Genomic DNA, 15,029 nt, shown 5'->3' on the forward strand with positions numbered 1-15,029 from the left:
TCTGATCTTGTTTTTCAACTTCTGCCTGAGTATATTTCTTTTAATACTTGATACGGTTAGATTTAATTCATCTATTGAAGGTTCTGGTTTCTTTTTTAACCACACCATGGTTATCACTGGTATTTGGTGTCTGTACAGCTCTACCACTTTCTGCAGCCATTTTTTAATTTTTATTTTATTTTAAATAGTGACAGAAAGAGATAGGGAGAGACTCCATTACATTGCTCTACTGTAGAGTCTCCCATGTGGTCAGAGGCTTAAGCCCAGGTTCTCAGTCAGGGAAATGTGTGCACTGTACTGTGTGAGCCACTTCCTGGCCCCCATTTCTTATTCATTTATATGAGTCTTTTATGCATTAGCAATTTTACAAGCTTGACTTCTGTTGTGATAGAGGCAGAGAGAGAGTGAAAGAAACCACAGCACCAAAGCTTCTTTGATTGTGGTAAGGGCTGGGGCTCAAATCTGAGTCTCACACATGACGAGACAGCACACTATCCAAGTAAGTTATTTTGTTGGCCTGAGTTTGTCTTTCAACTGTGTTTATATAATGCTTTGTTTTAAAACATTTTGGCTCGGTATGTGCTTTAACCTACAGTAGTTTGTCCTAGTTGCCCAGTGCCAAGAGTTAACTCCTTTTCATTCTGAGTTCTAATGGATTGCTTGTTCTGTTGGTCTTTTTATGGCCTTTAGGTCACTTTTATTTTATTTATTTATTTATTTATTTATTTTACCAGAGCACTGCTCAGTTCTGGCTTATGGTGGTGTGGGGAAATTAAACCTGGGACTTCGGAACCTCAGAGTCTCTTTGCATAACCATTTTGCTATCTACAGTTCACTTTTATTTAGATAAAACTTTTTATTGCATCTGCTTGCTTTGGACTTTTTTTTTTCCTTTGAACCTCTCCTGACTTGCTTTTAGATTAATCTTAAAATAGCACTTTGATTTTATCATTTTGCTATGTACATGTTCACAAAATGAAATTTTTGAACAGGACATAGCCAGTTCTTGCCTACCACCTTATTTTATGCCTTTCCGTCACTTGTTCACTACTACTTGCCTACTTTTCTAATCATAGGTGTCATTTGTAAAACCTTCATGTCACCCTAAAATTATTTCTCTTAGTGCCTTTAGAATTGTAACATGTGTGCTCAACCAGGTGCATCACCACCCAGCTTCCCTGTGCCTTTAGAATTGAGGTTACTTTTATGAGTACTTGTTACACCCAGGCTTTTAATTAGGGTTGTTCAATTAGGGTTGTTCCCTTCCCCTTTTTGATATATTGGACATGTTTTATTCATTTTTTTTTTCCTCCAGGGTTATTGCTGGGCTCGGTGCCTGCACCATGAATCCACCACTCCTGGAGGCCATTTTCCCCCCTTTTGTTGCCTTTGTTGTTGTAGCCTCGTTGTGGTTATTATTATTACCATCGTTGATGTCATTCGTTGTTGGATAGGGCAGAGAGAAATGGAGAGAGGAGGGGAAGACAGGGGGGAGAAAAAGATAGACACCTGCAGACTTGCTTCACTGCCTGTGAAGCGACTCCCCTCCAGCTGGAGAGCCGGGGGCTCGAACCTGGATCCTTAGGCCGGTCCTTGCGCTTTGCGCCACGTGCGCTTAACCCACTGCGCCACTGCCCGACCCCCTTGTTTTATTCATTTTTTTCATAAAATACATTTAAAAAATTCTTTACTTTATTGGGGGATTAATGTTTTACATTTGATAGTGAATACAATAGTTTGTACATGTAACATTTCTCCACATAACAGTACAACCCCTCACTAGGTAGGTCCTCTGTCATCCTTTTCCAAGACCTGTATTCTCCCCCCCTACCCCTCCGCCACCCCCAGAGTCTTTTACTCTGGTGCAATACACCAACTCCAGTCCAGGTTCTGCTTAGTGTTTTCTGATCTTGCTTTTCAACTTCTGTCTGTGAGTGAGATCATCCCATATTCATCCTTCTTTTTCTGACTTAATAAGTTGTTTTTTTTTTGAGGCATACTTTATACACACTAGTTTTGGCAAATAGGCACACTTGTCTACCACCACCAGTCAAAATATAGAACATTTAAATTATCCCAAAAAGTTTCCGTGCCCTTTTACAATCTGGTATTCCTGATTGCTGCTCATGGTCACTGACACTCATTGGTCTGTTCTGTCACTCTAGATTTACCTTCCTAGAACTTTATCAGAACAGAATTACTCAGCTTAAAGTCTTTGGTGTTTTGACTTAGCATGTTATTTAGGTTCATCTCTATTGTTGCATGCTTGAGTGGTTTGTTCTTTTTATTACTACTCATATTCCATGGTGTGGCTATATCATAATGTGCTTATTAATCATGTAGTTCATAAGCATTTGAGCTGATTCCAGTTTGGGGCTATTAATGAACAAAGTTACTGCAAATCTTAGTATAGATTTTGCTTGTGAGAGTAAATTAGGAGTGGTATTGCTGTTATATGGTGAGTGTTATTTTTAAAATGACAACTTGTTTTCCAGAATGTCTGTATTGTTTTTGCATTTTTGTCAGCTGTGTATGAATATTCTAACTGCTTATCCCACTAAGACTCATTTTTGTTCATCTCTTCATCTGTTTTAGCTGTTATAAAGCATTGTATTTTTTTTCTGCAGCTCCTTAGTGACTAATAATAATCATCATCTTTCCAAATGTTTTTTTGCTCTTCATATTTTTTGGTAAAGTATCTTAAAATGTTGTGTTCATATTCTTTAGAATTGGGTTGTCTTACTTTGTATGTATAGAGCCAGATACAAGCATCTGGGACTTGTGGGTGTGGTATTTTCCTGCTCTGGGCCACTTTTCACTCATACAGGCCCAGAGATAAGAAGGGACAACCCATCACTGGAATAGCACCTCCCGTATGGTACAGAGACTCTAATCTGACCCACATGCATGATGAGCTATCTCTCCCGAGATGACTTTGAACATGGAGGCCTGCTTGTTTGTCGAGCTGTCTTGCTAGGCCCAGCGTTAATTGTTGAGAAACAAACTCTGAACTGATAAAGAACTAAAGGTTATTAGGGTACCTGATTTGGTTTTATTATACATACTGGGTTATTGGAAAAGTCATAATTCATTTTTGCATAGAAAAATATGTCATGTGGTCTGGGAGGTGGCGCAATGCATAAAGCATTGGACTCTCAAGCATGAGGTCCTGAGTTCCATTCCCGGCAGTACATGTACCAGAGTGATGTCTGATTCTCTCTCTTCTTACCTTTTAAATAAGTAAATCAAAAAAAAAATCTGGGAGTCGGGGGTGGTAGCTCATTGGGTTAAGCGCACTTGGTGCAAAGCGTGAGGACTGGTGTGAGGATTCCAGTTCAAACCCCCTGGCTCCCCACCTGCAGGGGAGTCGCTTCACAGGCATTGAAGCAGGTCTGCAGGTGTCTATCTTTCTCTACCCCTCTCTGTCTTCCCCTCCTCTCTCCATTTCTCTCTGTCCTATCCAACAATGACGACATCAACAATAATCACAACAATAAAAACAAGGGCAACAAAAAGGAAATAAATCTTTTTAAAAAATATTTTAGAAAAGAGAAAAATATGTCACAATTTTCTTCTTTTTTTTTAATGCTTTACATTCAACAGTAAATACAATAGTTTGTATATGCATAACATTCCCCAGTTTCCCATTTAACAATACAACCCCCACTATGTCATCTATCATCCTTCATGGACCTGTATTCTCCCCACCCACCCACCCACCCACCCCAGAGTCTTTACTTTGGTGTGATATGCCAGTTACATTTCAAGTTCTACTTGTGTTTTCTTTTCTGATCTTGTTTTTCAACTTCGGCCTGAGAGTGAGATCACCCCATATTCATCCTTCTGTTTCTGACTTATTTCACTTAACATGAATTTTTCAAGGTCCATCCAAGATCGGCTGAACACGGTGAAGTCACCATTTTTTACAGCTGAGTAGTATTCCATTGTGTATATATACACCACAACTTGCTCAGCCACTCATCTGTTGTTGGACACCTGGGTTGCTTCCAGGTTTTGGCTATTACAAATTGTGCTGCTATAAACATAGGTGTACACAGATCTTTTTGGGTGGTTGTATTTGGCTTGTTGAGATATGTCCTCAGGAGAGGAATTGCAGGGTCATAGGGTAGGTCCATTTCTAGCCTTCTGAGAGTTCTCCAGACTGTTCTCCACAGAGGTTGGACCAATTGACATTCCCACCAGCAGTGCAGGAGGGTTGCTTTGACCCCACACCCTCTCCAGCATTTGCTGCTGTTACCTTTTCTGATGTATGACATTCTCACAGGAGTGAAGTGGTATCTCATTGTTGTCTTGATTTGCATTTCTCTGACAATCAGAGACTTGGAGCATTTTTTCATGTGTTTCTCGGCCTTTTGGATCTCTTCTGTGGTGAATATTCTGTCCAATTCTTCCCCCTATTTTTGGATGGGGTTATTTGTTGTCTTGTTGTATATGTCACAATTTTCTGACAGCCCAGTAGTTTGGCTCTCAGTTACAGTTTCCAAGATTATTATTATTTGTAGTATTATTGTATATTTTTAGCAGAACACTGATCAGCTTTGGCTTATGGTGGTGCTAGGAATTGAGTGTTGGACCTCTAGTGTTTTGGGCATGAGAATCTGTTGTGTAAACCATTGTGATGTATTAAGTGAGAACTTAGTGTATGCTTTTAAAATAAACACAAAACATTTAGGTTTTGTGCATTTCCCCCCGACTCAAGAAATAACATCTTTTTGAGATATTTATTATTCAGTTTACACGCAGTTTACTACAATTTTATTTTTATTTTTTAAATTTTATTAATGGTGTACAGTTGACAGCAAAACACAATAGTTTGTACATGTGTAACATTTCCCAACTTCCCACATAACAGTTCAACCCCCACTAGGTCCTCCTCTGCCATCATGTTCCAGAACCTGAACTCTTCCTGCCCACAGTTTACTACAATTTTAATGGTGCAGCCAGTAGTCTTTAGTATAAACACAGAGTCGTACCCCTGTCACTGCTAATCTTTCTCGCTCTCTCTCTCTCTCTCTCTTCTTTCCTTCCTCCCTCCCTCCCTTCCTTCCTTCCTTCCTTCCTTCCTTCCTTCCTTCCTTCCTTCCTTCCTTCCTTCCTTTTTCACCAGAGCACTATTCAGCTCTGGTTTATGGTGGTGTGAGGGATTGAACCTGGGACTTTGGAGCCTCAGCCATGAGAGTCTCTTTGCATAACCATTATGCTATCTACCCTCCATCTGTCACTGCTAATTTCTTAATATTTTAACAACATCAAGAGAAACTAAATGTCTAGTAATAGTCAACCCCCATTCCTACCTCCTTCAGCCCCTGGCAACCACTGGTCTACTTCTGTGTCTGGAGTTGCATATTCTACACATTTCACGTTCATGGACTCCTTTCATTTAGGTATAATGGGGTTTTTCTTTTCTCTTTGTCATAGGGACTTCACTGCTATGGGCAGACTAACCCCCATTCCCTCCATGAGAGATTGTAACACAAGAGCTTCCTCCCATCATTCTTATGATTCATTTATGTTATACTATATATTAATACTAATATTAGTATTAATGTCATTAATATTAATATTAACATCATTTTTAGCAAAATATTATCCCATTTAATCGATATACTACATTTGGTTGTTGGTAGATGAATATTTGCATTTTTCCCACTTTGGGCTATTAGGAATTATGTTGCTGTGGACATTTATTTGTGTTCTGTTTTTTGCATGCAGATATGTTATATGTTATCTTGAATACATATTTAGGAATGGGATTTCTGCATTATTTGGCAGCTTTATGCTTAAAATTTTAAGATTTTCAGACTCTTCCAAATTGATATAATTTATACATTTTTACTAACAACATATGAGAGTTGCAGTTTCTCTGCATCCTTCATAATAATGGGATTTATGTTGTTAAATTATAGCCATGCTGTAGTTTTAGCTTGTATTTTCCTGACTGATATGTTAAATATCCTTCTATGTGTTTATTGACTATTTGTATGTAGACGCCTGCAGACCTGCCTCACCAGTTGTAAAGCATCCCCGCTGCAGCAGGTTCTTTTCCTATTGCTGAATCTTAAGTATTCTTTAAACATCCTGGGTGCAAGTCCTTAATCTGACCGGTGACATTTCTCCTCCTTTAGGGAAGAAGCCTTGTATTCAGTAGATTCACTTTGAAGGACCAAGAAATGAAGTGAACTTTCTCAAAGTAACTTAAAACAAAAAATTTTTTGTATTTATTGTGTGTTTTTTTATAGAACACATTTTTAATTATAAGAATTAAATCTTGCAAATGTTTATGCTTGTGATGCTCTTAGTTTTGTTGTTATTTTTCTTTTTTATTGGAGGGATTAATAGTTTGCAGTAGATACAATTTTTGGTAGATGGGTAGATTTTCTTGATTTTTCTGCAAGACACTCTCACCCCTAGCCCACATCCTCTCTACCATCATGCACCTGAAAGCCCCTCCCCTTTCCAAAATTTTTTGATTTGGTGTAGTACATCAAACCCAGTCCAAGTTCTATTTTAGTTTTCCTCTTTCTGTTCTTACTTCTCCACTTCTGTCCATGAGTGAGATCATCCCATGTTCGTTCTTCTATTTTTCTCTCCCTCTTTCTTCCTTCCTTCCTTCCTTCCTTCCTTCCTTCCTTCCTTCCTTCCTTCCTCTCTCTCTCTCTCTCTCTCTCTCTCTCTTTCTTTCTTTCTTTCAATTTACTTGTGTTTTTATTTTATTGCTGGGATTACTGCTAGGGCTCAGTTCCTGCAAGATAAATCCACTGCTCCTGGCAGCTTTATTTATTGTTTTATTTATTTTTAATTTTTTTAAATATTTTATTTATTTTCCCTTTTTGTTGCCCTTGATTCTTATTGTTATTGTAGTTTTATTATTGATGTCGTCATTGTTGGATAGGACAGAGAGAAATGGAGGAGAGCAAGACAGAGGAGGAGAGAAAGATAGATACCTGCAGACCTGCTTCACAGCCTGTGAAGTGACTGCTTGCAGGTCAGGTGGGGAGCCAGGGGCTCAAACCGGGATCCTTCCGTGGGTCCTTGTGCTTTGCGCCATGTACGCTCGACCCACTGCGCTACCACCCAACTCCCTACATGTTTTATTTTTTATAGAGACAGAATTGAGAGAGAAGGGGGTTTAGAGAGTATATGTATAGTGGAAAAAGCAGGAACTTACAAACCATATACATGTGGTCTGGGAGGTAGCACAGTGGATAAGGCATTGGACTCTCAAGCATGAGGTCTTGAGTTCAATCCCTGGCAGTACATGTACCAGAGTGATGTCTGGTTCTCTCTCTCTCCCCTATCATTTCTCATGAATCAATAAATAACATAAAATAAAAACATATACATATTGATTTGGATGCTAACTTGAGAGTTTTGGGTGGGTTCTGCTAACATCAGGTTTTGGGTGGGTTGTGTCATAACATTATCAAATAACTCATTTACTTACCCTCTTGAACCCTTATCTTTCTACTTGTAAAGTGGTATGAATAATATCTACCCATTAAAAAAAACAATACAGTATAAGTACTTTGAATCCTTACAGCAGCTAAATTACGGTACATATAACTGATGTACAAATATTTTCTCCCACAGCATCATTTTGCTAATATACATTAAAGCACAGAAGCTTTACATTTTGATGAAGTCTGGTTTAGTTTTTCTTTGTTTGCTTCTGCTGTAGTGTCATACCTAAGAAGGCCTCACCTAACTGAAGGTCACAAAGATTTACTCCTATATTTTCTTTAAGAATTTTACAAATTTAGCACATAGAGTCCTGGTGCTTGATCTACTTTGAGTTAATTTTTAGTGTATGATGAGAACCAAGTTATATAGTGGCTTAAGGAATATTTTGGGGAGGTGGATGAGAGTTTAGTTGTAGTTGGAAGGAAAGATAAAGATATAATTATCAGTGTACCATCTTTTGCTTTTAAATTTTTTTTTTTTTAATGAGAGTTACAGAGATGAGAGAGATTAGAACACTGCATTGCTTTGGCTTGTGGTGCTGGAGATTGAACCTGGAACCTCAGAGCCTCAGGCAAGAGACTCTTGCATAACTGTTATGCTATCTCCCTATCTTCCTATTTCTTACCTGTTTTTAAGAATTTTTAAGAGATTTGTGTTATTTATTACTCAAGGGAAAGAACAAAGAATTAGAGTCACAAGTAATTATTCATCTCAAACTGTTATGAGGATTTTACAGTTTCTGAATCTGGAGGTCTGGGTTGGAACACAAGATAATAGTATTTCTGACAAAGCTTCAGATGCTGCTGCTGCTGCCCATTTACTGTTTGGGAGTAAGCATCTAGAGACTAGAGAAAGGATTGACTGACTGCATTAGGGACAGGTGGTCTTCAATGGGAAGAGGAATGCTGGGTTGCAAGTAGTTAGAGGTGAAGATTAAGTGGGCCGGCAGGAGAGAACCAAATTCTTTTTTAAATTAAAACATTTTATTAGAGATTTAATAGTGGTTTATAAGATTATGGGATTACTGTGCCCTACACCACAGCCACTGCCGAAAGTCCAGTGCCTCCACCCTACCAACTATAACCACCACGAGAACTTCATTCTCTTTCTTTTTGTCCCTCTGTAATAGAAATAAAATTATGTTAAGTGGAGATTTAGGAGGGCTAGGAAGATAGTATAATGGTTATGCTGAAGTCTCATGCTTGAGGCTCTGAGTTCCTAGCTTCAATCCCCAGCACTTAAACCAGAGCTGAGGAGTGCTCTGGTCTCGGTTGATTAGTCAGTCTCTTTTTTTGTGTCTTTACAAGTTGTTGGGGCTGTTGGTAGGAATGTAAATTGGTGCAGCTCCTACAGTAACAGCAATACATAGGTGCTCCTAGCTTTATTGTAGTATTGAAACCACAGCTAAGATAAAAGCAGCCTAAGTGTCCACCGGTGCATGAATGAATAGAAAAAAATGATGTTTATCAGTGGATGAATAGATGAAAAGATATATATTTATACACAATGAAATCATCTCACTTGTGATACATGTAATATATATATAGTGAGGGTACGGTCTGAGAATCTAATGTCTAACAAGGTGACAACAGTTGATAATACTGTACTGTATAGCTCAAGTAAATTTGCTGAGTGAAAAGAATTTAAGTGCTTTCCGCCCTTAAACGATAAATATATGAGGCAATGGATGTATTTCCACAATTGGGGACATCATTTCACAACATATACATGTGTGAAACCATAACAATAATGAGTACACTGAAATTCTACATATTTGTCAATATACCTAAGGGAAAATGCTCCAGAGTGAAAAGTGGTACTATATTCTGCAAATTCTCTCTCAAACATCCTTAAATGTTCCTACATAATTTGCAGTGTTTTGCTATTTTAACAGCCCTGTTAAGTATAACCACTATGGTAGTCTCATACTATAAATATTTCCACCAACACCTGAAACTAAGATATTAAATTAAGCACATGAACAACTTCCTCTAATATCTGCTTCTTTCCTTGTCATTATCTTTTTAATTTCTCATCTCCACCTAAGACTATGCCAGAAATCTCAGTTTCCTGAAGCTCAAATTACCTCCCATCAATTCTTTCATATTATTTATTCTAATAAAACATTTTGTTAGACCCATACTTGTCCACTTGTTTCCCACTGCTGTATTAATTATCACATATCTAATGGCCTAAATTAACACTTTATTTTTACAGTTTTAGAGGTCAGAAACCCAAAACTAAATTGAGAGAGCTAAAAATCAACATGTAACCAAGGTGCTGATCCATCAGAGAGAGATGGAGAGAGGAGGGGAAAACAGAGGGGGAGAGAAAGATCGACACCTGCAGACCTGCTTCACCGCCTGTGAAGCGACTCCCCTGCAGGTGGGGACTTTATTGGCATATATGAACAGTTTATGATAAGCAAATCTTAGATTGTTAGAATAATTGTAACAGGAAGGGGGAGATTGAAAGGGGGTACCTGCAGCACTTGCAAAGCTTTCCCTCTGCAGGTGGGGACCAGGACTTAAATCCTATCCTTTTCTTTCCCTTGCTCCCTCCCTCTCTTTCTCCCTTTTACCAAAGCACTGCTCAGCTCTGGCTTATGTATGATAGTGAGGGGATTATTGAACCTGGGACTTTGGAGCCTCCGGCATGGCAGTCTGTATGTATAACCATTATGCTGTCTACCCCACCCTCTCCCTCTTTTCTTGTTTGTCTGAGATAGCAGTGATGCCTTGCCATATGTTGTTTTCCTCTGACTTTAAGTATTTCTTGTCACAGAAGTCTGCTTTTATTCAACACCACCTGTAAGCAGTTATAGGCCAGATCAGGGTCATGACAATCCATTTACGTTTCAGGAAAACTAGCCACCAGATAACATTAAAAGTAAAAGATTTATCTCACAAAAACTATATTATGACTTTGAAATTAAGTGAATTTCATTGTATAGGCTTGCATTGGAAGGTTTTGTAAAATTTGAGTAAACTTTCCTGAATTACTGATTCAATCTTAATTATTTTTCACCAGACGGTCTGCCAAATCCCGAAGCAGAAGCCCATATTCATCTAGACATTCAAGATCTCGCAGTAGGCACAGACTGTCTAGATCCAGAAGTCGTCATTCTAGCATTTCTCCTAGTACACTAACTCTCAAGAGTAGTCTGGCAGCTGAATTGAACAAGAATAAAAAAGCTCGAGCTGCCGAGGCAGCAAGGGCTGCTGAGGCAGCCAAGGCTGCAGAAGCTGCAAAGGCTGCAGAGGCTGCTGCCAAAGCAGCCAAGGCGGCCAGTGCTTCTACACCCACCAAAGCGAGCACAGAGACTGCTGCCGGTGCATCACAAACAAACCACGTGAAGGATGTGAAGAAACTTAAAAGTGAGCATGTACCCTCACCCTCAAGCGCTGGAACTTTAAAAAACGACAAGGCAAAAACAAAGCCACCTGTTCAGGCTACAAAGGTGGACAATAATTTGATTATTGACAAAACCGCCAAGAAAACGGCTGTAGTTGGGAAGGAAAGTAAACCTGCTGCTACAAAGGAGGAACCAGCATCTCTTAAAGAGAAAAGCAAACCACTTACACCAAGCGTAGGAGCGAAGGAGAAGGAGCAGCATTTAACTTTAGTGACATCTACATTACCACCGTTACCTTTGCCTCCCATGCTGCCCGAAGATAAAGATGCTGATAGGTGAGCGCAACCATTTTGTCAGTAACTATTTATTTTAAAGAAAATAAATACGTTTGAAGTGAGAAAATAGAAGATAATATTTTTAAAGGCTATAAGAAAATTTGTTCTTTTATGCATGTTTTAAAATGGGATACAAAGCTTGTAAGATGACTGAATTATAGATTGTTTTAAGAATCTTAGGGAAAAAATTTGCAGTTGTCTTGGGCTGTGATAGACAAAGCAGTTTGAGTGTGAGAATTAGAAATGCTAGCACTTCTTGATAATGAAGTCAGACACAGCATTTTTGGAGGATGTACCACGAGTGATATAGACATGAATCCTGGTTATTTCTAAGTGTGGCCTCATGCATTTTTCACCATTTTTAGCTTAGTCCTTTCTTTACTCTTTCAGTTTTAGAAATCAGAGATAAATTATGTATTGTAGAAAACTCATACTATACTATGAGTATTGTTTAACTTGATAAAAGTTTCTGTTGTGAATATTGGGGACATGCCTTATGTTATATATATATGTATATATATTATTTCTTTATTGGGGAATTAATATTTTACATTCAACAGTAAATACAGTAGTTTGTACATGCATAACATTCCCCAGTTTCCCATATAACAATACAACCCCCACTAGGTCCTCTTATCATCCTTCATGGACCATGGAGTCTTTTACTTTGGTGCGATATGATTATTTTATATTTTAAAACTTGTTAAAAAGTTGCAGTAAGAGGGGTTCTAAAATAAAGAGGGAGTTTGGCGGTAGCTAATGGGTTAAGTGCACGTGGCACAAAGCGCAAGGACCAGCATAAGGATCCCAGTTGGAGCCCTGGCTCCCCACCTGCAGGGGAGTCGCTTCACAGGTGGTGAAGCAGGTCTGTAGGTGTCTATCTTTCTTTCCCCCTCTCTGTCTTCCCCACCTATCTCCATTTCTCTCTGTCCTATCCAACAATGACAACAATAATAACTACAACAACAAGGGCAACAAAAAGGAATAAATAAAAAAATAGAATACTGAGAATGCTTCTTAAATATATGTTAATATAGAAATATGTTGTTATACACTATTTGTTATTCCACATAATCTTTTCCATTAGAAAAAAAAAAAAAAGCTTTTGTGAGAGAAGACAACTGTTCATCTCTGACTTTTGTGGTGCCCAGGGTTAAATCTGGGCCCTATGCTTGCAAACATTTTTATTTATTTTTTACATTTTACCTATTTTACTTTAATGTGGGATTGGAGATACATAGAGACCAGAACACTGCTGGGCTCTGGTTTATGGTGGTGCCTGGGGAATGAACATGGGACTTTGGAGCCTAAAGCATGAATGTCTTTTTGCGTAACCATTATGCTGTCTCCTCTGCCCTAAGCCTTTTATTTTATTTTTATTTGTTTATTTAATTTTTTCTATTTATTTATTTTTCCCTTTTGATGCCCTTCTATAATTTTTTTTTTTTTTGTGTGTGTGTGTGTGCCTCCAGGGTTATTGATGGGGCTTCTTGCCTGCACCACGAATCCAGTGCTCCTGGAGGCCGTTTTTTCCCCCTTTTGTTGCCATTGTTGTTGTAGCCTTGTTGTGGTTATTATTGTTGTTGATGTTGTTCGTTGTTGGATAGGACAGAGAGAAATGGAGAGAGGAGGGGAAGACACCTGCAGACCTGCTCCACCGCCTGTGAAGCGACTTCTCTGCAGTTGGGAAGCCGGTGACTCAAACCGAGATCCTTATGCCGGTCCTTGGGCTTTGCGCCACGTGCGCTTATCCCGCTGCGCTACCGCCCGACCCATGCCCTTTATCTTTTATTGTTGTAGTTATTATTGCTGTTGTTATTGATGTCATTGTTATTAGATCAGACAGAGAGAAATGGAGAGAGGAGGGGAAGACAAAGTGGGGAGAGAAAGGCGCCCACAGACCTGCTTCACCACCTGTGAAGCGATTCCCCTGCAGGTGGGGAGCCGGGGGCTGGAACCGGGATCCTTACTCCGGTCGCTGGCTTTGGACTACATGCACTTAACCCTCTGCACTACCGCCCAGCTCCCAAGCCCTTTATTTTTGATGAAGGTATTATAGACTCTGCTTCTTCAACACTCAAATTGTTAAGAATAAAGCAGTATGGACAATTTTCATAGTTACCATCTTTGTAGACGTTTAGACCAAATAGGTTAAAATGTCACATGGACAGGACTTTTTCAAATGCTCGCTTAAGCTCACATTAAATTTTTTGATTTAGGGGGTCAGGCTATGGTGCACTGGGTTAAGTGCACGGAGTACAAAGTGCAAAGACCCTCACAAGGATCCCAGTTCGAGGCCCCGGCTTTTCACCTGCAGGGTTGGGGGTCACTTCACAAGTGGTGAAGCAGGTCTGCAGGTGTCTTTCTTTCTCCCTCACTGTCTCTCTCTCCCCTCTGTTTCTCTCTGCCCTGTCCAATAAAAATGGAAAAAATGGCCTCCAGGAGCAATAGATTTGTAGTGCAGGCACCGAGCTTTGCGCCAAGTGAGCTTACCGCCTGACCCCCTTTCTTTTTTTTTTTAAATTATATTTATTGTATAGAGACAGCCAGAAATTGAGAGAATGGGGGGAGATAGAGAGGGGAGAGACAGAGAGACACCTGCAGCCTTACCTCACCACTTGCAAAGCTTTCCCCCTGCAGGTGTGGGCAGGGGGGCTTGAACTGGGGTCCTTGCGCATTGTGACATGTGCGCTCAACCAGGTGCGCCACTACCCGGCCCCCTAAGTGGGTTTCTTCAGAGGCTCCAGATGTCCTTTGATGAGATTCGGTGTTCTTGTGGTTGAGTTTTCTGGTTGCTTTGGGGTATAAGCATGTGGCTGCTGCAGCTCCGTGGTCAAGTCCGGAGGGCCTAACTCCTTCTTGACCTCTGAGTCTCTATGCTTCCTTTTCCAAGTTTTTATTACTATCTTTATTGATTTATAAGTGAAAAAGACAGCCAGAAATCGAGAGGGAAGGGGGAGATAGAGAGGAAGAGAGACAGAGAGACACCTGCAGACCTGCTTTACCACTCACAAAGCTTTCCTTCTGCAGGTAGCGACTGGGGGCTTGAACCCTCGGCCCTTGCATACTGTAACGTGCGCTCAACCAGGTGCGCCACCACCCAGCCCCCTCTATAAGCTTTCTTAAAAAATAAAAATTAATTCAGTTCTTAGAGAAATTTGGTTTTGATTATTATATGAATAAGAAAGATGTGCTCTTATTACCTCTTATTCCTCATCACTCTATGGACTAAAAGACCCAGTTATCTAACATCATTTATTGCTTTTTCTTTCTTTTACAATATCATTTGTTGGAAAATCTATTATTACTGACTTTTGGTGCTGTTTGCATTTTTTAAATAGATGATGATTGTGATTCAGGATTGTCTGTTAACCTGTCTGTGACATTTTAGATGCACGAGCATTGGCTTTCAAACGCCGATGTCAATGTCTTTCCTGGGGTAGGCAAGAATAAAAGTGGAGAGAGTAAAGGACTGAGTAGGGGACACTCTGATGACTAGCTTTAGCTTCAGTGCCTCTGTACCCAGATTCATGTCCAGTTTTGTTGGAGCTATTCACATTTTAAAGAAGACTGATATCTGAATATACATGTTAGCCGTGTCATTTAAAAAATGCTGACAGTGGGTAGTTATTTAAAATACAGCTTTTGGCAGACACTGGAACAGTATAGTAGCTTACATATGGATAAGCCCCCACACACACACCTTTTAATACCAGCCCCGATTTATGGTGTGTGGAATTGAACTTGGGACGTTGGAGCCTCAGGCATGAGAGTCTCTTTACATAAATAACCATTATGCTGTCTACCTCCGTGCTTGGCTAAGCCTTTTTATAAATAATACATTGGGGGCTGGGTGG

At 39.6% G+C, this 15,029-nt stretch overlaps 1 protein-coding gene across 4 annotated transcripts in view; it reads left to right on the top strand.

The window, feature by feature from the left end:
• Positions 1-15,029, top strand: part of CDK13 (cyclin dependent kinase 13) — a 117,705-nt gene that overhangs the window by 15,111 nt on the left and 87,565 nt on the right. For all 4 annotated transcript variants that reach the window (XM_060195870.1, XM_060195871.1, XM_007535477.3 and 1 more), the window contains exon 2: positions 10,513-11,172. In XM_060195870.1, the coding sequence (XP_060051853.1) occupies positions 10,513-11,172 (660 nt within the window). The remainder of the gene's footprint in view (positions 1-10,512; positions 11,173-15,029) is intronic.

The sequence above is a fragment of the Erinaceus europaeus genome, chromosome 8 (assembly GCF_950295315.1).
Source record: "Erinaceus europaeus chromosome 8, mEriEur2.1, whole genome shotgun sequence".
Taxonomy (NCBI): Eukaryota; Metazoa; Chordata; class Mammalia; order Eulipotyphla; family Erinaceidae; genus Erinaceus; species Erinaceus europaeus.